Consider the following 23,186-nt stretch of genomic DNA (forward strand, 5'->3'; position numbering starts at 1 on the left):
AAAACACTGACACAGGTTGCCTAGAGAGATGGCAGATGCCTCATCCCTGGAAACATTCACAGTCAGCTTGGATGGGGTCTTGAGGGACCTGATCTAGTTGAAGATGTCCCTACTCATTGCAGGGGGAGTTGGACTAGATGACCTTTAAAGGTCCCTTCCAACCCAAACTCTTGATTCTGTGTTAACTTCACTGAGGCTTTATCTAGACATAGAGCTATTTTAGCATAACCAAAAGTGGATTTTAAATGCACCTTACATAAAGCAGTGCCAACTTCTATTTTGGACACAACTATCTCTGTAAGACAGGCTGGGTTTAAATTCATGATGCAAATTGAACGATGTGGGTTAGTTTTATACCTAATTACATGTATTGAAGAGTTTGCACTGGTTTGAGCATATGTTTAAACACTTGATTGGAAATGTCACACAAAGGGAGAAGTGATGAAAGGCATCCATCCAGTTCCTATACTTTCAAGGGTGACTTCCCTACTGTGGGAAGCTATATGTGTCACTGATTTGCCACCAATCAGAATTTAGTAGGGTTACATGTTTACATTTATCTTGCATTTTGCACATCTAACCAGAAACCAATGCTACTATGAATTCCTTTGTATAGCCCTGTACCAAGGCCGAAGAATTGGTCAGTAATCATTTACTAGGTACACCTAGATACTGCTTAGGTAATTAGATTTATAATTGAAAATAATTCTGTTTGAAGTTGTTAGAGATGTCTAGACACAGAAGTAATTTAATACCTAGAATACATTGGATAAGGTCTTAGATGTACCACAACCTGAAATTAATGAGAACTGGGGAGAATGAACTGTAACAGCTTACAGATCTCTGCCAAGGACAGTGAAACTAGGTAATGGGTAATTCCGGCAGGGGGAGATCGCGACCACGGACTCATGGACCTCCGACCCAAATCACACCCCAGACTCATTTCTAGAGATTTCTAAGCTTTAGTACGCAGAATCAGAAGTAGGAGGTAAGTACGATAATGATTTCCAGGAATTCTTGTGTTTATGTATGAATACCTAATGAATATGTATGGTTGAATAATATATGAACTGTATGATTCTTGTGACTGGTGTGTGTTGTTGGTGAGAGCACTCACCTGCGCACCCGGCCGTCAATAAAGAAGTGTCTGCTTATCTGCATCAAATTGGTGTCGATAAGTTTTTATCCCAGCTCTTCGGTGACATATGCAGTCATAATTCTAAAAAGTAGGTGATGTCTCTGCTGAAATTATTTTGAAAATCTTGCATAGAATAGATTAATACGCCCTTTAGAAGTAGGATCAAGCGGCCAATAAACCACCTTAAATAGTACTGAATTTTGGATACAGCACAGAAACATTAGAAAAGCCAGGAAACAGTCCATCTGTGTAAAACATGTATTATGCCGATTTAATATATTGTTCTCTTTATCACTCATGCTAAATACGTTTACTGTCACATATACACACACAACCTGCATTTTTTTTTAAATGAGAAATTATAAAAAACCAGTAGGGGGCATACATTCATTTCAGTTTAATCATATAACCTAATAGTCGTTATTCATATATAGATCAGACTACTTCTTTTAATGCACAAAGCTGTAGGTTTTTCTAAAATTATGTAACAGCACCATCTCCCTCATCTTCTTATATGTGAACCACAAGCAGTTAAAATCAGCTTACAGTCTTCCGCTCCCCTGCAATCAGTTTGCGGGCAAGTACTAGGCATCTTTACCATCACCTCTCTGAAGTGGGAAGACTTTAGAGAACCTGCACAAATAGCTTTTGGGTTGTTGTGAAAACAAGCTAAATTACAGAAAGACTGTAAATTCCCCCTGGTGAATCAGCAATTTCACTCTCTACAACTTCCATTATATAATTATTTGCTACTAGACATAAATTGGCCAAGCACTTACCCTTATGTCACACAGGAAAATCATGTATGATGTGGGACTGTGAAGGAATGAGATGTACAAAGCCAGTATTGCCCCTCTCGTAGCTATGATGGAACTTGGCTCTGCTAGTAAGAATGCAAATACGCGTATTGCATGTGTCAGTTGTGGACACATTTCTCATCATGCTTACTCTAACCACTTCTCCAAAACACAAGTACGGTGTGTTTATACTTACAGTGCATTTGGTGAAGCAACAAGTGCACACTTACTCCTCAGAATTATAGTGATTCAAGACAGTCAAAAACTGAAGACAGTGGCAGTCACATGACAAATACGAACAGCACACCCAACCTCTACTCGCTTGCATTAAAGCTGTGAGATCACCAATACCAAAGATGTTGCTAGTTTGACCAAGTATCCTTCAGATACTTGTACTGTTTATTTAAAAGTCTTTCAAACTGTTTCCATAGTGTCATAGTAACAGCCTAGCTACACTTCAAAAAGAACCTGATCTGGAGCTTCAGCAGTTACCTTATACTTTACCTTTCATATATTTTTTGTGGGTTGTTGGTTTGTTTTTTTATTTTCTGAGACTACTAACAAAGTGGTTGCTTTACTCATGACTTCTTAAATAATCTTCACTTGAAAGGGAGGCTGAACTAAAATCCTATTCCAAACGCCACCGAACTATATTTTTTTAAACTGAAATTCAGAGCACAGCATTATGACTAGATCAAAACTCTTCTAAGCAAAATCTCTGTGTTCTTCTCACTGATTTTACTGTTATCTGTCACTTCATTCTAAAGAAAAGCAATAAATCTGAAGAGCGTTTGACATATTTTATTATAAATGGTCATGAATACAGAACAAAAGTCATCTTTACAAATATCTACAAAAAGCACAAATGCAGGTTAAAAAAACCTTCTCTAGCATGCACAGAGAGGTCATGGCTTTCACTTTTGACTTTCTATGGGCCTGTTCTTAAGGAAGAAATAATTTCAAAAGGTGGGGTTTTTTTCTAAAGTATGCTTTTTCAGTGCTTTTAACATTCACTGTGAAAACAAAGCTCTGTTGATTTACCAAAGAGAAATTTACTGGAATAATCCCACTATATTGTGGTTTTAACGCTAATTTAACTGAAAATGGAAACTAGTCCAAGGCATTTCAGAACTCCCACATCTTTTGTACTTCTTTGGCATATTGCCTGTCCACCTCAGAGTCAGTGCGAGGACTAAGCAAGTCGTAAAGACTTCATTCCTGTCCCCACTGGGGAGGTGCTGTCCCCAAGTCCAGATCAAAGCACACAGTCTTGCTTATATTACAACTGTTCAGAGGATTTTGTACCTTGCTAGCTCCTCCCCTTCCCGTAATCCTAAATCATGCAAATACACAATCTCACACAGGAACATCTCCAGCTGTTGCTATTCTTCATGATCAAGAAATTAATCCAAGACTGCCAGCAGAGGCTTTAGCAAATCACTTTAGATATGACCATTACAGACAAACACTGTTGAGTAACATGGTAGTTATCTGTTGTCCTAGTAAGCAGGTAAGAGGCTATGCTCTTTACGCTTTAAGAGAAAAGAACAATGCCTGTTTGGTGTGTGTGTGCACGTGCATGTATGCTGGAGGGTGTAGGGCTGGAGAAGCAATATTGCCTTTATGGTGGATTACTCTAGGTTATTATTTGCTAAACGGAATTTTCCTTGTCCATCTGCTATTTTGTGCTATGCTCAACAGAGAACTGAACTGAAGGTGCTATCTTCTCGAGTTTTACCTGCATTTGACGTGGGAACACCTTCATAGCAGTTACCTGTCACTGTATAAAACTGTGTCCCCAGCCTAATAGAGATAGGAGCAGCAAATTAGCTTCCTGTGATCTATAAAAAAAAGAATATTAAAAAATCCAACCTACTACTAGCACCAGAATGACAGCATTTGCCTTTGCCTATGTTTGTCCTTTCCAAACATTTTGCTGTATTACCGACATGCTGACGTGATCAACACTTCGGGGCGCTGCTCAGCAACACTTCAGTCAGCCAGCCACACAGTTGAATGTAAGCAAAGGGACAGTAAAAAAGCAAGAAATAATACTGTGTTCCATTTGCAAAATGTCACTCTTGCAATCAGCATGCTGTATTTGGCCCTTCCGGCTGGAGAGGTGTCAATGGTTTTATTCAAAGCGTCGTAGATGATTGTATAGAGACTGGACATAGGTGAAGACACACATGGGATCTGGCTTGTGACCCATCATCATCATGTCATCCACTTCTATCAGACGATCGCAATGAGCCATTTTCCTGTAGTAGTAATAAAACAGATACAGCACATTAAATCTAATGCCTGTAACTAATTCCAGGATTCATTTGCTGCTCTGATTTGAGAATCACTCGGGCATTTAAGAAATCCTGAGGTTTATCAGCAACTTTTCATTTCAAAATGAAATGGTCAGGCTCAGGTTAGAGACTGTTATTTTTGTGACCATGTAATACTCCTGTTCTTTCCCTCTCTTTCTCCATACTGGGATATGATCCGAAGCCCTGTAGAATTGTTTGGATGGTTGGTTGTTTTCCACCGACTGCTGTTCACTTCCCTCATATCTGTAGCATATAGCCCAATCTCACATTCCTCTGCCCAGTAAGCAGGGTCATGTGAGTTTGCAAATCATGAGTTTTTCTGGTTATTATATAGGAAGCTCCAAAAGAATGGGAAAACATGAGAAGGGATGAGATGTGCTGATGAAGGCCCATGTGGCTGTGGATTGTTTATTCTCCACCATGCCCATATCTTCAAGGTGTGAGTGACCTGGACAATGACATCGAATGGTCAGGTTGGAGAGCAGAAGCCTGACATCTGGACCAGCAGAAAGAACAGAGCTGCTGAGGCGTAAGATGAAAAATCACAATCACAAGGGCAGGAAGAAATCTGATCAGCAGAGCTGGTACTGAGGTGAGTAACAGTAACTGAGAGAAGAGCCTTTTCTGGCACCAGAAGAAAACAGTTAGTTTAAAGACAATCACCGCTCTGAAGTAGTAATTTCTGTAGATACCTCTTACCTGACGTTTTTCTTACTGTTGTGTGCATGCTGTCTTTTGTTCTCCCTTTTACTATCATACATAAACTGAGATAGAAGAACACTGCGACCTTCCTTTGAGAGTTGTAGTTTTACTTTAGAGATCAACCACTGTGATGGTTTGACTCTGGCTAAATGTCAGGTATCCACCAAGTCGCTCTATCACTTCCCCCCTGCCCCTCCCCCCCTTCCCCCTTGTTTTCTCAACAGGGTAAAGAGGGGAAAGAAGATAAACTAACCCTTGTGGGTGAAACAAAAGCAGTTTTAATATAAGCAAAACGAAGCAAAGGTCCACGTGCGGAAGCAAAAGCAAACAGATTTATTCTCTCCTTCCCATGGACAGGCGCTGTGGGGCCTTCTCCGGAAGCAGGGCTCCAACACACGTAGTGGTTGCCTTGGAGGAGCAAGGGTGACCCCACCCCCTTCCTCCTTTCTCCCAGCTTTATACTGAGCAGATGTCATATGGTATGGAATATCCCTTTGGTCGGTTCAGATCAGCTGTCCTGGCTGTGTCCCCTCCCAAGATCTTGCCCACCCCATCCCACTGGGGGAAATGTCAGAAAGAGCCTTGGTGCTGTGTAAGCACTGCTCAGCAGCAGCCACAACACCAGGGTGCTATCAACACCCTGCCAGCTCCCAGCATAAACCACAGCACCGTGAGGGCTGCTATAGGGGAAAACCAATTCCAGTTCAGACAGACCCAGTACAACCACCTAAAAGTATCATAGAATCTCCTTCAACTCACTGACAAGCAACAAAATTTTTTATATATACGTATGTACGTGTGTGTATAAAGACCTTAAATTCCCAAATGAATTCCTTGAGTAAGGGGTGTAATAAGGAGAGCTAACATTATGCTAAGCGTTTCAGAGCTTTTCTCTGGAATGACAAACAGCAGATCCAGTTCTGTAATTTATTGCTTTATTTATTTGTTCAACCAAAGCAACGTACAGAGGTAAACCCTCCCACAAAACCCAATTCCAAAAGTTAACCTACTTGCTCCCTGCTGTTCAGGGGTCACAATTTTTCCAGAGAGGCTAGATGGATATATTAACATGCCTCAAATTCAAATCAGGTATCAAGCAGGTGGGACTGGCTAAGAAACTACAAGTTGTATGTTCAGTTCCTATGGACTGTCAGTAAATACTGGATGCCTTGTGCTCTATCAACTCAATTTATTTTTTTTTAAGATTGATATTGGCAAATTCATTAAGAACCGTTCATTACTTTGAGAACAAAATAATAATAAAAAATGAACAGAGAGGTTTCTTCCTCTTCCATCCAAACATAACTCATGAGGCTGATTTCTCAAGTTTAGTGTGTCAGTGCTAAGGCTGGTGAGAATCACAGAGGTGAGAAAGCAGAATTCAAGTATTGCCTAAGACTGTGACCTCTGATTTTAAACTGCTGAGTCTCCTGTTCTATGCATTCTCTATGCAGAGCTTATCATCTTTTGTGGCACGACACATGAAGAATGATTAAACTCTTTACTACTGCCCAGCCATGTTAGACTTGAACTGGAAGCACTTCAGAGATCTAATGTCATACTCACTCTGCCATGGTGAAGGCCAGCTCAAAGTTCCGTTTGCGATTAGCTGGGTCAAGCTTACTATAATCAAAAGCTTCAGGAAAGAAAGAATGCACAAGAGCACAGAATGCCATCCCATCATTCCAACTTGAGGAGAAGTTCTGGAGATCAATGTGCTGTCATGATGAAAAAAACATGCATGTTAATGCAGCATGGGGGAACAGGGAAGAGCAGGTGCTTTTGTTCACTGCAGATTTCTGTCCTTTTCTCCCACTAACCAAAGCAACAGAGCACAGGCTCTATGGTTTTCTTCCCCTCTTTATCTGTTACATTATTTGTATTCTGAGAAAAAAACAGCACTCTCAGCAATGAAAGCCTTTTGCCTGAAATGCCCAGATGCAAAGCAGACATACATTCACGGTCCCTGATCCAAAGCCCACTGAAAATACTGGGAAAAATTTTTGTCAACATCAGTTGGCTCTGGAGGAGGCCCAATGCACCACCTCAGTATCTGTGGAAACCATGGACACCGCTTATCCCCGTGAAGTATTTATAAGTGAAGAACAGTTCGTTTTGTGACTGTCAGTAATGCTAGATAAAGACTATACTTGCTTGCTTTGCTTCCCAGTAAGGCCGATTTCAATGCCTGTTTACACACAGACAGGTAGAAATATAGGAAGAATTACACCTACCACAAAACTTGATTCTGAGAACAAATGCTTACTGTTACTTTCAACTGCCACACTGAAAACAAGCATATTTAGGTTCTTGTCTCATGCTACTTTCCCATCATATAAAATTCAAGCCCCATATTTTCTGAAAAGCAATTTTCACTAGTTCTGCTTATATATACTTTAGAGTTCAGCAATAATAATGAACATTTTACAATAATGTTGAAAAACATTTTTTAAAAAGGAAAAAAAATATTTCTCCTAGAAATTGCTGTAGCAATTGCAGTTTAAGGCCAGGTAAAACTACTAAAATCTCAACTGCTGAATTCTTTTAGCTATGCTGATGTTACCTCATAGAAATTTGCTTACTAACACCACGTGATTCAACCTCAACCATTTACTACAAATTCACTTGTGTAGAGAGTACTTTGGTCTGCTGTGTAGCAAAAGGGCCATAGTCTTCACATACTGGCAAAATGTTACTCAGATCTTCCCAAATATAATGAGAATGCCAAAATGACGCCTGCAACTAAGACAAAAAAGTGTGAGCGTATACTGAAGTCTATACCCAGAAGCACAAAAATGTAGGCTTTCAGACAAACACTAATGCACTGCTTTGACATACAGAATCTCACTCATGCAATTTCTGACTGTCTTGAAGTGCTGCTCATGCAAACAATGATGTTTGTGTTACCCACACAAAACTTGATGACCTTGAGGAAGCTAACTCATAGTCTAGCATGTTTTACGTTCACTTTTTGAGTATGCTTTTTTGGCAAATTGATCTGAAAAAGAGCTGAAAGTGCTTGCATGTCTTCACCTTGTATCCTATGGTTTTTGAGCGACACCAGTCTAACAGAATTTGTTTAATGCTGCTAGCGCTGGCAACCGCAAAACTCTGCGACCTCTTCAGCTTCACTCTAGATTCTCCTTTTCCTCTGAAAAATTAACAGAGACCAGATTAAGTTACATTCTAGAAAAACTTCTCAGCAACATCTGTGCAACCTTGCCCAGGTCAGCCCCTGTTCAGGTGATATTTGAGAAACACACTGCTGAAACTTCAACTTGTTGGTTGTTCAAGAAAAACTTAATTTTCATTTCACTACAGCTAGGATTCCAAGACCTCTTCTATTTAAATCACAGCCCCATCATAAAGAACAGTACATGCTTTTGGCCCTTAATGAATAGCAACAGAAAGTCGCTAGATTCCCAGTCTCTTATGATGATGAAGGCAGCTTTCACAGCACTCTTTCCAGATAAAAGGCACCTGCTGCTTCAGCTGAACAACTCTAGAGTCAGAGGGAATCTGCAGCTGTGAATTTCCAGGGCTCAGTCTGTGAAGTCAGAAAAGCTGTCCATGACCTCATACTGTCCCTTAGCTTGAAGATTCCTCCCACCCAGATGTCCTGTGCTGGTAATAACTGACAAATTACTTTCCCATTAACAAACCCATTCTGGCGACAAGGAGTGTGACATACTTTCCACCACTGTGTTCATATTTCTCGAGAAGTGCTTTCCTGGCCTGTGTTCCTGAGGTCCGTGGGAGCGTCTGAGACCTCACCAGTTCTCGCCTCCTTTCAACTTGGCGATGTACAGTGATAGGTGAGGAGTGAGAACTGGGGGTCACATCACAGTAACTGTCAGTGGCACTAGAGAAACATAACATGAGAAGTATGCGGTTAAAGAAAAACGTAACTCCTTGCAGTGTCAGGAGTCAGCATAAAGGTCCAACTGTTGAGTATGCTAAACCTCACAAAAGAGCTGTTTCAAGAGGACCTCAATAAGTCAAAAGCAATTGAAGTCAAAGTTTTATTGATAGAAAACAGCACTTGAGTATAGAGGAATCTAAGGTACTTTTATGAATGAGACACAGCTGGACAAGTCATAAATGATTTATAGCACTGAGTAGAACAACAATGAAATGGAAAGGGAAAAAGAAGAGGGGGACAGGGAAAAGGGGAAAAGAAGAGGGGGACAGGGAAAAGGGGAAAAGAAGAGGGGGACAGGGAAAAGGGGAAAAGAAGAGGGGGACAGGGAAAAGGGGAAAAGAAGAGGGGGACAGGGAAAAGGGGAACAGAAAAAAGGGGGAAAGGGGAACGATAAAAAGGGGGAAAGGGGAACGAAGTCATGGCCACACAGGAGCACTAAACCCATTTAATTTCCAACTTTGGGGTTCCTGGAGGGTAAGTCACCTTTTAAATATGGAACTTGGAAGAGTAATTCAGGAAGTACTTTTGAAATTTTTACTTACAGTACCCAGGATCCTGAGCCCATGTCAGTGTTGCTTCACTGACCACAAGCTGGTAATTTGATCAAGAAATACAGCATTATATGTTAATTTGCTTTTATCTGAGCCATAAACCACTTCATCAGCATTAATGTAGCCACACATTGCATTTGGAAATGTTCCCCATAACAGAGATGAGGAAACTGAGGCAAAGAGCAATGACATCAGTGTCACACAGTAATTTCTGGTACAGATGGAGGTCAGATCTGACAGCAAGTTCTCTAGGGTGCTCAGTGTATGATGACTCAAATACTGACATGCTGATGTTGGAACTAACTCAGAAGAAACGTAATGCCTAATCTGGGATAATTGCTAAGGCAGATGCAAGACCAATTTAAGAGATTTAAACTGGCTGCCCTCCCATTTTTCTTGATGGACATTTTGCATGCTGAGGACGTCTGGATATGCCCGTAGTAATTGTGATACCATGTAATCCTATACTAAGCAACTGTGACTCCAAGTTAATGAAGGATGTGTAGTAGTCCTCAGCAAGGCATTTATCTACAAAGTAAACTGCAGGCTAGCCAACCTGAGGATATTTGATGGCAGTTGCATGTTGGTTTCCAAAAATAAGCCCAAAATACAAATTTCAACACAGCTGAGTATTTTTAAAAGAGTTTTCAAAGGGTCTGACAACTTGCTCCTCCTAACAAAAACCCACCACTGGCACTGAGAATTTTACTTACTAACATTGAACAATGCTGAAATCTGCAGTTATGCCAGCTTTAAAATGCCCACAAAAGATTTTTATCCCTTCCCATCTCTGTTCCACTTAGCTCTCAGGAAAGCTCACAGTCTTTAATGGGCTTAAAATACAGCAACTGGGACTCTCCTGTTCTCCAAGCCAGTAGAACACCTGTCCCTTGAGACTGTACTGACCACAATGGCCTAACAAAATGTCAAGAAAAATGCATACCTTTCGCTAGTTTTGGTTCCACTACTCATCCCATAGCTCACAGTTGAGACAGACTTAGTGACAGAAGTGGTATTCTCTGTATGAAAGCAGGAAAAAAAGATGCATCAGGGCAGAAACTTCTTTTATCTCCCTTCCTCATACATTTTCAAGCCATTTCCTGATAGATAGCCATGCACTGATTTGTACTCACCACAGTGAAAAGCTGTAGATCTCTAACTTCCAGTATGAACTAACAAGCTGGGGGAACGATTTTCCCCAGGGGTCCAATCCCACTGCAAAATTGTTGCACTGCAGCAAGGATGGTGTAAACATAGCAGAAAGGGCTGTGAGAGGATGTCTTTGATAAGACTGCACTGGGAAGGTCAGATCATTTCAGGCCCTTGTGCAGACCTCAGAGGAGGGTGCACTGTCACAGACATTTCAGTGAAAGGAAGAAATGGTGCTACAGCTCATCTTGCAACAGTCATTCTGGCAGACATAAAGAGTTCTGAGAAGTCTGCCGCAATTGGGAGTGTAATTTAAATTACCTAGTTTATAACAGGAAACATTTTAGTTTGTAAAGTAGAACACACTCCAAAGGTTGCAAAAGCAGCTTAAAACCACCTCTGCATCTTCCTCTCCCCACCTTTTGTGCTTTGCCTTTTAAGAGCCCAGCTCTGCACTCCCAGCTACTCTCTGTAAACGCAGAATAATGGGAGTAACTTGCCAAGTTTTAACACACTAAAGCCAAAAGCTGTTGCACAAGTCATCAACTCATTTATTGAAGGCTCCTTCTATACACAAAGAAGAATGACTGGCATCTTAGAAGCAACCCAACCTGGTCACTGTCCAAATTACTCTCTGAAAATGCTAAACTTTCCCCACTGCTTATAGAAGGGATACAGATCAAATAGACTTCTCACACAAAACACCCTGGTAAATGCCAGCATACAGATGTGACAAATTTGGGACCACAATCAATTGCCAGATATTTATGCAAATCTCAGAGGTTTTAAGTTGAGGAGTGTGACCCCTAATTCTGGAAAAGCTACATCTTTGCTAAACTGACACTTGAGACCACTGTGTAGCCAGTACATTGTGTAGCTAGTAACAACTTGATGACATCAATCAGAAGTACTTTTGGATAGAGCTCAACTCATCTACTTCAACTGAAATCAAAAATCCTTAAGGCATTTTGTCCTTTGACACATTAATGTATCAAGGAGACTATTTACTGCTATTCTGTTCAAAGGAATTTGCTTCAACATCCACAGGGTGAGCCCACCACTTTCCAATTGCCATTGCCTTGCATTCAGACACAGTCTTCACTTGGTCAGTTCACTCAGTCAGCTGAAACCTTCACCACTCAAACTGTCTGTTCTGCCACAATTATCTGGCACCTACTGTTTCCACTGCAGAGACTGTCTATACACACGTATATTGCTGGGCAAATAAGTAGCCCTTGCTTTGAATCGACTGAGAATCTGATACAGTGGAACAAGTTTCAATGATGCCTGGGAAACTAAATCTTCACGCAGTTTTGTCAGTAGTTTTAAGATTGCCATGTACCTACTAATGGGAACCACATGCTCAGTTCTGAATCCCCCAGACATGGAGCATTTTGTCTCAATTTGTGTTGTGTAAGGGTACATTGATAGGAACGCCCACCTCCAGTGGCAGATGAGCCACTGTTCTCACTGTACTTGAATTCCAGGCCTTCACTGAAACAGCAGAAAAGACCAAGGAAGGCTTTGCTACATTCTTAGCTTTGATAAGATAAAAATGTGAAGAATATTCTGCAAATTATCCCTATTTCTTGATGGCAATTCCATCTGGTCTCTCTCTGTAACTTCTGACCCATATATATATAGCCTGATCTGTAAGTGTCACTATCGCTAAATGTACATGAAATACAGCTCAAAGATGAATAACTTTAATATGGACTAAATGAGATTTTATTTTTTTAAAACTCAATTTAGATATAAATAGAACTCTGCAATCACTCTGACTTGTATATATGTGTCAGTCTGCTGTTGGGTCATTCCTCCCTTCAAACGACGTTGAACTCCTTAGCCAAATATCTGCCTAACTTCTCAAGGGGCCTCAGGTCTTAAAGCATTAAAAACTCCTGCAAATTTCATTAAAATGGCTGGTCACATTGAAGAGATACTTATTCAGTAACTGTGCTATAACTGCTGCACTATGAACTCAACTATATTAGCCAGCAAAAATTCTCAGTAGATGTGACATTACAGCCTAAAGTTCCACGTAGGACATGCAGTATTCTAAATATGTGTCCCGCCATGGGATATATAGCCATAGAAGTGAGGTTTCATCATTAGCACTAGGTCACAGGACAATACCCACAGCACCAGTTTCTTTAAGTAAAGAAATGGGACACTGCCTCAGCAAACAAATTATTTTTGTCTCTTTTTACCTGACTGGTTGGAAGTTTTCACTGCCATTGCATTTTTGCTCTTGCTCTGTCCCAGCAGGCCAGCAGATGTATTAGTTGTTCCTGTTGAACAGGTGGTCTCTCCTGGAAACTTCTCTGATATCCTGGTTACTGCAGTAACAGGAAGGTGGGGCATCTGTAAGGTGACTGCAGGGGCATGGGCTTCAGGGGAAGAGTCTGACACGTTAACAGAAGAGTGTTCATGGGAGACTTTTTCCTGAACTAGTGAACAAAAGAAGAGGAGGGAGGAAGTAAATTTATTTGCAGATTTCTAACGAAGTTACAAACCAATTTCCATGCAATGACTTTATTTTACAAGTCACTGGAATTATTCCACCTAGTTCTCCCTGTGGGACGTTATGCCATTTACAGGACGCTGCAGAAAGAACCCTAGTGTAAGTGATCCTTGCAGTGATCACACCTGTTCTACATAAATCTCAGCAAGAACTTCTTCAGAGCACTATATCCACTAGCATCTGCATTTGGTAAGCTCCTCCTCTTCCTCTGTGCAGCCCCTGCCTCCAATCTCCTGCCATGGTTAGGAGTTAGCATTCTTTTCAGTTTTATGAAACGCTGCATGCCTCAGTTTTTTCTAAAATGGAGACAGGAAGTCCTTCCTCCACTGAATTATGGAAGCAGACAGGTAATCTGCAAAATGTTTTGGGATGCAAGGCTACAATATCACCAAGAATAGCAGGCCTTATTATCACTAGTGCCCCAAGATAACATGACAGTAAGAGTTTTTAATTTATAAAACACCATAGTGCATGCTTAACAATAAAGTTTAAAAGTTGAACTCCTAATTAAATTAGTAAGTAAACGGTATCAGTGCCACAGTACGTTATCCATGCCGAAAACATAGCAGATTCTAATGCTTCCAACATGTGAGAGCTGCTCTATGACTGCCAGGATCAGGTATTTTACAAATAGTACTACTTCATCTCATGCCCTGTTCCTACCTGATGAAGACTGATGCCCATTTTCAATGATGGAAGAACTAAAAACTCTTCTAAACTCAGGTTTGTGGTGGTCATCCAGGTCTACACTCTGTCAGAACAGACAAGAGACATGACAGCTAAATTTCAAATAGCAGAAAAAGGTGGAAGAATATCCAGAACCGCCTACCAAGAACAGGTTCTTCCTTGTGCTAATGACAATACAAGAAGGGAATAACTATCTAACCATAAGAGCCAAACCTGGAAACTGAGCAATGGCAATGCAGGACTTGTACCAATCTTCACATACTTGTCCTCACAGACCCCATGCACCTAGGAGGGCTCTTCCAGGTGTGTTAGATATCACCACCCACTGTGAAGGTGATAAACAGAAGACTCCACACAGTAACATAGAGATTGAGGTTGCTTAAAATGCTTAATACTCTGTATTTTTTTTCTGCATGCTGCAGAAAAAATGACGTTCTGATAACGTACTGTAAAAGTATTACATAAAATAAGTATAATCCTAGAACTTTACACCTGCATTATACTCTGAAACTTCTGTAAGGATATTTTCCTTCTGGGAAAAGCACCAATTTCTCCCATAGTGTTTGCCAATATAACTCCAGAAAAATCAGCCAAGAATTTTTTTTGGTGGTTCTTTTTTTTGTTGTTGTTTCGTGGCAGAGGGCATGCAAAAAATCATGAGGAACTATGTGATTTTTGGCTTGCAGGAACTAAAGAAAGAAGAAACTGCTTCATAGACACTATTACTTCAACTAAAAAATGTAGCTTCCAAGAAGCAGTATATACAAGCAGTAGAGTGAAATTTGCCAACACAAAGTCCATGAAAAAGTTTTAGTTGATTCTAGACAGATACCCAACTACTAGATTGGCCAAAAATTTTAATAAAAAATAAAAAAATCTGTAATGTGCCATTATAAACATAATAAAAAATTCTTATGAACTCAATCCAAGCAATTTTTTGATTTTTTAGAAACAGAAAGACTGAAGAGATACTGAAGAAGATTTTATACTTAAAATATATTAAGTATATACTTATATTAAGCATACTTATTATAAAAACAACAGAACAAAACAGAAAAGGAAAGAGGCAGACTGTACAGATGTAATAACTTAGTTTGTCTCTGCTTTCTGTACACAGGAAGTATGGAGCAAAATGATGGTTTGAATTGCCTTATTTATTCCACAACTTCACCACAGATTATTAGAATAATTTATTTATAGGGTGGAAAAAAGTATATTATTTAAAATACAGAAAGCATATGATCAAGATAAATCAACAAAAATACTTTCTTGATACTTGTCTGCTGCTTACCATGCATCTGTTTATGCTCATCCAAACTAAGAACACCAGACAACATTAATGCACCTTAGGAGATTTATTGAAAGCGTTTGATCTTGTTAGATGCTGCAGAGTGCACAGACTGGTTTAATATCCATTATCTGAGATACTAGAACTTTCGTTACCTCAAGTAAAAATCCCACTCAACTCCTAGTAACTATGGTCTGAGATCTTGCTAAGAATTTGTTAACAAGTATTAGATTACAGTAAGGCAGCCTAAACACAATTTGGTCATAGAGTATACAGTTGTGGGCTTAGATACTGATCCCCCTAGATATTTAAGTGTCAACCTCCAACTGATTTCAATGGAACACAGGTGTACGTAGCAGAATCTGAGCTACACACCTGCACTACTAAAGTTGGGAAAAATCCTTCTTTAAGGAACGAACATTAAGGTTGGGACCTACACTCTCAGATCACAGTCGGTATCCAGGCTTTTCAAGACTACAGCATAATTTGGAGAAACCATTAAAGTGTGGAAAAACACCATTAACCTGACTTCAAGATGAGGACCTTGAAGCAAGTGTCTTACAAAGATATATTATGATAAAACACAGAGAGGAATGGCGGCAAGACATGAGATACCGTGAAATATCTTTAAGGCTCAGCTTGGGTGGTGTATTTTAGTATATTGGGTTGTATACTATTTTCTAACCTGGGGTCATACTCTCATGTGAACTTTCTATATGCCAGGGAGGAAAAGAGCTAGGATCACCTGAATGTGATTTTCAAGCATAACACCACAGAGTGCAGAAGAGGACTGGAGACTTCCTGAAAACGTGGAAAACGTACTCTCAGAAAAGATGACTTTTAAAGGGTCCTCAGCCAGGAACTTTCATTTAATTCTCTTGCCTAGTTTCTTAATGATCTCCCTGGGGTTATATATGCATTCACATGCTCCACTAGATAACAGCACAGAGGTTACATGATGAGTCAAGTGTTTACCATGAAGATGCAATAAGAGGTTGCTTCTAAAAAAAGAAAAACCAACAACAACAAAAACCACACAACCAACCAACCATGCACACCACCTTATATGAGGACAATATTGCTTATAGCCCCATTAAGAAGACTAAAAGATTTCCACTGCTGCCAAATGAAGACTTCAGGTGCACTCAAGATAGCTGGGACTTAGAATGTCCATTCCACAACTAGATTAAGCGTGCCTTAAGATACATTGCAAGGTCTACAAATCAAATCTATAACAAAGTTCAGTATCAATCCAAACAAGTAGAACTTTTGCTTCATTTTAATTTTCCCCTCATTTTAAAAGAAAGGAAAATCAACCAGACTGGGCAAGTTGGAATGTTCAAAACTTCTGACTCCTTCCCAGCATCTAAAACTTTCTTACAAGTAAAAGCACTACAATGCAGCTCTCTAGGCTCCACTGGTTTTTGTGGTATCTCTCTTATTTAGAGGCTTCATTACAGACAGGTTTTCAGAAGAGCTCACATTCAAAAATGCTGCACTCTTCAGATAGTTACTCATCTTAGGTCCAAAAGGAGTGATGAGTTCTTTTGCACAGCTAGACTGCAAACCTTTTCACAACACATTTTCACAACTTCTTTAAAATAACATGTGTACTAATAATCAAAAATATTCTTCATTTCTATACCATCTGCTATCCTCACATGCTTCCATACGCGCACAGTCTGTCTTACTGCTGCTAAACTGGATCTGTCACTGTATGCAGATCTTTTAATTTGGAAAAATAAATTATTTTGAAACTTTTCAATCTGTCAACAAGAAGGTACTATGCATGAGTAAATTCAGTTATCACTAGCTATCAGGATTAATTTGTCAAAAGTACACCAAATGTTAATTACACAAACCATGGAGAACCAGGGGTTCAGAACTTTTATTGCTGTATTTAGTGTAATTGAGATCCTAGTCAACAATTACTGCCCATATCCAGAACTGAAATGTAAAGCACAGCTAATGCAGCTCCCTAAAACTTATCCGTGGCACACAGTTAGAGCTGTTTAGCCATTCATGTCAGCCATTATGACCTGAATGTGACAAATGTCTGTGGAGACTGTAAACATAAATCTACTTCCTAAGCTGGGGGGGGTGGGGACAAGCAAAACAGCCAAATGAGGTGGTCATTGCAAAGATCATATAGTATCCTACACACTGAACTGGCTTCCTAATGCAGTGACAGGTGCTGCATTGATTTATTTTATGCAAACTGGATTACCATGCTAGCAGTGCCAGGGAAGAAACTGCTATCAGGTAGGAGGACGGGGAAGGCCCATGTGCTGATAAAACACAGGGAGAATCTGGGATCAGATTCTACCATACATTTAGCAGTGTCAGGCTGAAGTACTTTAAAATCCACTTTGGAGATGCTAAGCTTCTGACAAACCCATGTGTGTAACAATACTTCCTCTGTCAATGCTGGCTACATAGCTTATAAATAGAGGGACAGGTACCTGTATCTGCACTTAATAATGAGAAGTACTCATTTGTACAACTCATGTAACAACAACATGATGAATAACTGGTGAAGATGTTGAAGAAAAGGAAGTTGATGCTAATATTTTGCATGTCTTACTCAGGCTTGCTCTTATAACTAATCTCTCTGTAGCTCAGAAGTCTCAATGTAATGTAGGGTGATAATACTTTCCACAGTTGTAGGGCTGCTCGAATTCCTACTTCACTGCAAAGAAGTTAGACCTTGGAGATCCATAACTGGATGCTGCTATAAAACAGGCAAATATCGTAACCCAGGAGTGAAAATCCCACTCATTCAGAAAAAGTAAGCAACAGATCACAAGACTGGAAAGAAAGAAAATGCAATTTTATTTCCTCTCTGAGCCTCCAAAGTGCACATCTGTTACGTCTTCAAGCTTTTGCCTGCAACAAGGTGAAACTGTAGAAGAATGACGACAGACAAGATTCCTCTCTCTCAAATGAGAGATCTCAGTCACCCAAAGTCTTTCATAAAAGCACCAATTATCAAAAGGATCATGATAAAAATCACTGGATCTAGAAATGCCATTTAAATGTGAGAGGTACCTCCCTCTCTTGTTACACATGCTGGATGAAATCGATGCTTCACTTTGGTGAACACCAAAACACCACTGACTTCTGCAAGGCAAGACTTGACAATCTGTTCCTTGCATATAAAGAGATCACTGACACATCAGAAATGGAGAATGATGAAATGTGTGAGAAAAGACTGCTAGATGCCAGCAAGAACTGCACCACATTTACCCCTTAATTCTTTTACTAGAAAGCCACTGTCCATCAGATAATACAAATATTCTCTATCTGTAACTGGCCCTGCAGCTTGAAGAAAAGGCCTTGAATGCCATGAGGAAAGTTTTTGCATATGGAGTAATCTCTGAATAAAAATAATAGAAGCACTTTTCACAGAACCTTTTTGGAGCAAGGCTAGATAGAAATGCACAGCAAGGAATAATTCTACCTTGGCAGCTTCAGCAGGTGCTCATGGTTATGTCACAGTGAATTAAAACAAAACAAACAACAAAAATGATCTAGGTAAGGATCAAGGCAACCTTGGAATGCCATCATTCTAAAAGGACACTTGCAGGAAGTGTAAGGGAATAATAAGAAGGAAATGGAACTATGAGACTTCCTTTTATCAAATACAGGAGTTGAGATGGTTTAGAATCGTAATATGTAATTCCAGGTGACTGCTGTTATCACTTAATCTCCCTGCCTGTATACTCCAGGTCATTATGTCTCATGCAGTCACTCCCAGGCTGACTAACTGTTGGGTGGTATCAGGTTACCACAGATACCAGTGGGTAATATTTATTTAGATCTTCCCCGGTGGTCACAGCCAGCTATTTGTGTCTCTGCTGCTTTGATCACTGCAGGCAAGTTCTCTGCAGAGGTCTGTCCAGCACTCTGTCCACACTGTATAGAAACTCTTCTGACAGTTTAAAAAGAGAATACCCTTACAGTATTTTTAGTCCTCCCTGTCCACAAAGGCATCATGCTCAACCACAAACACTGCAGAAAGATCATAAGTGATAAAGCTCCTGCCAAAATGTAAGATCTGATCAACAAAAAAGGTCACAACTCTTCCTTTCTAACAATCACAGGCAGGTAGGAGGGAGACCTCAGTGACTGCAGAGGATGACAAACAGCACCAACCTCCTCAGTAGTGCAGCTCTGGCTCCAGGATTCCCCTTTAAAACTAATTCTTCAGACATACCCTATTTTCCACCTCTGCAAAAACAGCTCTCGGATTGTGGCCTGGTCAGGGAGTCAAAGTTTGGCATCAACATACGAGATGGACTCATTTCCAAATCACAGTGGCTAATGGCTGTTCAAGATTTCACCTAAATCAGCATTTAGACTGTTGTATACCAAAATTCAAGGACAGCATAGCAGAGGTTGCCTGAAAATTAGAATTAAAAGGAGATTTGTGTCCTTACTTCTGAATTGTCCTTGGAACCCCCTGGCTAACTTTTTTCAAATTACCTCAAAAAATAATCTAGCAATATTAGAAAATAATGGTTCAGACACTGAAAATGCTCAGAATCTCCAGTATCCAACCTGCAATCTGCAGAAGGTAGTCTTAACTCTTATCCCAAGTATTTTGCTAGAAATGTTGAAAGCAACAGAATCCTGACTTTTGCTGGGATAAAAGCTGCCTTGACTGCACAGTAAAAAGGAACTCAATCAATAAATCTTTTCAGGGGCAATACAGCACATCTTGATTTGCTACTATTTCCAGGTCAGTACTATTTACTCCTCGTATCTCATACCTACAGAAGTATTTACTAAGGCTAGAAGTGTCACCAGTTTTACCACAGGAACTTGTTTACTGGAAAATATACACAGTGTCATTTATGATATCTGTTTCAAGCGCTTTGGTCATAAAACCAGAAATTGCAAGCAACTGAGGGAACACTTTATTCGTTACAGAGAACATGGGAGACCAGCACAGTGACAAAGACTTGCTCTGTAGCCATCTGAGCACAGGCACATCAGGGTCTTACCCACAAAATCATGTTTTCGCTGCATGTGTTTGGTGCATGTAGCTCTAGCTGCATCTCCCAGGATTCTCAACACTGAAATTCCTTCTTGGTCATCTATGTTCACTCGGGAAGTTGTCCAGCCTTCTGGGGAAAACTGCTGGGAGGGCACTGAAGAACTATGAGTACTTAAATGATCTTCCCTGAACCCTCAAAGCAAAGCAAGAAAGTTTAAATCCAGACAAAAGTTCATTCTGTGCTTTAACACAAAGCGATACCTAAAGCTGGGTATTGCCATAACCTTGATGCAAAACTTTTCACAGAGCGTGAACTACACAGTTCAGTGTAGGCAGTGGTGACGGAGCAGGTGCGATGATGTGAGGGACCACACCCCCTCATCCCTTCCATGTTGCTCAGCTCACTTCTCTTCCTTGCAATACAAACAAGTCTGGATGGCTCCACAGAACAAAAAGGAACGGATGTGGAGGTTGCGTTTAACCTTTGTAACGTGGGGGAAAAGACATCAGTTGTCATGACTATGTTGGAACAATGCTTCAAGCAGCAGCTTTACCTTTGCACCTGCCCAGCTGTGGGAAGCCCTTATGGCCCCATTCTTGAGTCAGTAGGAATGAAAAGGGCTGGAATGCAATACAGGCTCTCTGCTTACTCCCAACAGTTCACCTTTGAGTGAATTTCATTTCCAAGCTTTCATCATATTTTCCCATCCCTAAAGCTTGGATAGACCACAGACCAGCTTTTCATGCTCAAGCAGTCTTAAAGACCCCTTAAAACATGGCTTAATCAAGATTAGATGAAATAGGCTGTCATCTGCAAAAACCATGTCTCTAGTATCTCAGTTTGATGTGACTGAATCACAGTGTACTGTCTGGCTGTCACCTTCTGGTGTCAAGAACTGTACAGGAGCTCTCAACTCTGTCCACAGAGACGAACACATAGAAAAAGCATTACACAAAACTTCTCAGTGCCAGATGAGCTTCCTGCTAACTGCAGTTCCCATGCACCAAGTTACAAGGCTCCACTATGCTGCAGAAAGAGTTTTAGCACTAGGAGGAATATGTGTGTTTGTGCTCGTGTAGGCCATGGAGACCATGACAGCTTGTCCAAGGCCCACTTCTCAGGTACAAGCTGCAGCAGTGCAGGACAGCGGTTGTGCAGCAAAACTGTCTCACCATAGGATGCTAAGTCACTATCTTAGGAAAACATGTTACTGCCTACTATATGCCGAGCTGTTCTCCTTTGTGAGCTTGCCAACTGGCAAACCGCGTTGCCGGCGCACACATCTCCCTGAATCGAGTCCAGAAAGGATACACAGATGTTCACGTACATGTGCATATTGACGGCTGAGACTGCCTCAGCTTCTCTTCTCGCTTTTAACCACCCTGAACTGAAAGCTCGCTGCAGCTCTGACCACGGTCCCGGCTCGGCCAGCAACGCCGTCACCAGGGCCACCTCGCGGCGGTGCCGAGGGCCAGGGCCGTTTCTCAGCGTCCCTCCCAAACGCCCGCTGACCCGGCCCTGCACAGAAGCCCCGCGACCCCAGGCGCTCCCCCGCGCACCCCTCCGCCCCCGGCCAGCGCTTACCTGGCTCCGGCCGGTGACCGCCAGCCTGGCGTGGCTGGAGAACCCGCCGCCGGCCGCGCCCTGCCCCGCAGCGCCGGGTCCCGCGGCCGGGGGGCTCCCCGCCGCCTCGGCCGCCCACTCCCGCGACAGCCCCGCCGACCGGCCCAGGGCCTCCACCTGCCGCGACAAGCGCTCCAGCTGCGCCCGCAGCCGCCGGTTCTCCTGCTGCAGCTCGGTGACGGTCTGCGCCAGCGGGCTGGCGAGACGCAGCACCTCCTCCACCTGCTGCCCCACGCCCTGCTTGAACACCCGCACGTCGGCCTGCAGCTCCCGCACCGCGCCCCGCAGCGCCTCCTCGTAGCGCCCCAGCGCCTGGCAGACGCTCTGCGCCTCGCGGCCGCTCCCCTCCTCCACCTCGCCGGCCATGGCAGCGGGGGGCTCGGCGGCCACGGCGGGGGGGGGCTCGGCGGCCGCGGCGGTGGGGGGCTCGGCGGCCGCGGCGGTGGGGGGCTCGGCGGCCGCTGGCGCCCGCCTGGCTGGTCTCCCCTCGCCGCCGCTTCTCCCCTCGGCGGGCGCCCGCGGCCTCCGGGCGACCCTAAACCCGGCCCCACGCCCGGCCCCCGCTCACGATGCGGAGGGGGAGACGCGCAGCGCCTGCGCCGCGCCCGACGGGGCGGGGCTGGGCCGTGCCGGGGGGAGCCGGGGAGAGGCTCGGCGGGAGCGGGGCGGCCCCGCTCGGTTTACGCTCCCCCAAGGCGTGGGGGATGTAATTCCAGGAGGCGGCGGTGGAAGAGGGAGGGGCAGAGGCACTGCCTCGTTCGCGGCTGCTCGGGCCGGGCGGAGCGGCGGGGTCCGGCCCTTCCCGGGGCCGCGGCGAGCGCGGCTCCCCTCTCCGGGGCGGCAGAGACAGACGCGCAGGCGGGTGCGGGACCCCGCGCGGCCCCTCGCGCACAGACGGGTGCACGCGGCCGCCGCGCGCGGGCGTTTTCCGCCGCGGCAACATGGGCGGGCCGGGGCCGGGGCCGGGGCCGGGACGGCGGTGCCGAACCAGCGCTCGGGCCTCGGTGCCTCCTGCGGCACAGGGCAGCACCTCGGGCGTTAAGGCCTCCCAGGAGAAGGAGATCCGCGTGACGTTTCAAGTAAATTTACACCGTCAGTCACTCTGCAGGTCTTCAGCACTTTACGTCAGGTAGCTACAACTCTTTGGGTACAATAAGGTACTTGCCGTATTACTGAATCGTTGCCTCTTTCTCTCGGGAAGTGCACGTACAACACTGATTCCTTACACACACATTTACAAGCATGTCTGGACTTCCCGAGGTTTGCAGAACACTACAGAAATAATCCCTGCAGGTCAGGACCCTCCAGGATTTAAGCTGGACAAAGATGCACACTGCAACCTCCTGCTTTTGCATTTGCTGTTTTTCGTATGCACACACTTACACTCCTCTGCGGACATCTGTATGTGTGTGTATTTGTATGTAATACTTAGATATTTACCTAAGCTGCTGGTAACTTTAAATACCACTTGACCTCCTCCTTTTTCC

The 23,186-nt window shown here is 42.7% G+C and overlaps 1 protein-coding gene across 2 annotated transcripts; it reads right to left on the minus strand.

Annotated features, from left to right (window-relative positions):
- Nucleotides 1-2,721: 2,721 nt before the first annotated feature.
- Nucleotides 2,722-22,298, minus strand: SMTNL2 (smoothelin like 2). Of its 2 annotated transcripts, none has more exons than XM_074922587.1 (8): nt 21,661-22,298; nt 13,765-13,852; nt 12,788-12,916; nt 10,372-10,447; nt 8,647-8,817; nt 7,989-8,106; nt 6,522-6,673; nt 2,722-4,196 (listed from the first exon to the last, which is right to left on the minus strand). In XM_074922587.1, the coding sequence occupies exons 1-8, from the start codon at nt 22,063-22,065 to the stop codon at nt 4,070-4,072; spliced, it is 1,266 nt and encodes a 421-aa protein (XP_074778688.1). In that variant the 5' UTR covers nt 22,066-22,298; the 3' UTR covers nt 2,722-4,069. The 2 variants fall into 2 exon arrangements, with proteins under 2 accessions (XP_074778688.1, XP_074778686.1); XM_074922585.1 differs by having other exon boundaries at nt 12,788-13,027; nt 21,661-22,297.
- Between the last annotated feature and the right edge of the window lie 888 nt (nt 22,299-23,186).

This window comes from Athene noctua, chromosome 19, assembly GCF_965140245.1.
Source record: "Athene noctua chromosome 19, bAthNoc1.hap1.1, whole genome shotgun sequence".
Lineage (NCBI taxonomy): Eukaryota > Metazoa > Chordata > Aves > Strigiformes > Strigidae > Athene > Athene noctua.

Excerpts from the sequence above, each read along its gene's own strand:
- SMTNL2 (XM_074922585.1), bottom strand. The coding sequence starts at position 22,065 with ATGGCCGGCGAGGTGGAGGAGGGGAGCGGCCGCGAGGCGCAGAGCGTC. Across the intron at positions 13,028-13,764 it reads TGGGCATCAGTCTTCATCAG|TTCAGGAAAAAGTCTCCCAT; the intron begins GTAGGAACAGGG and ends TTTGTTCACTAG. Across the intron at positions 8,818-10,371 it reads GGAACCAAAACTAGCGAAAG|TGCCACTGACAGTTACTGTG; the intron begins GTATGCATTTTT and ends ATGTTTCTCTAG.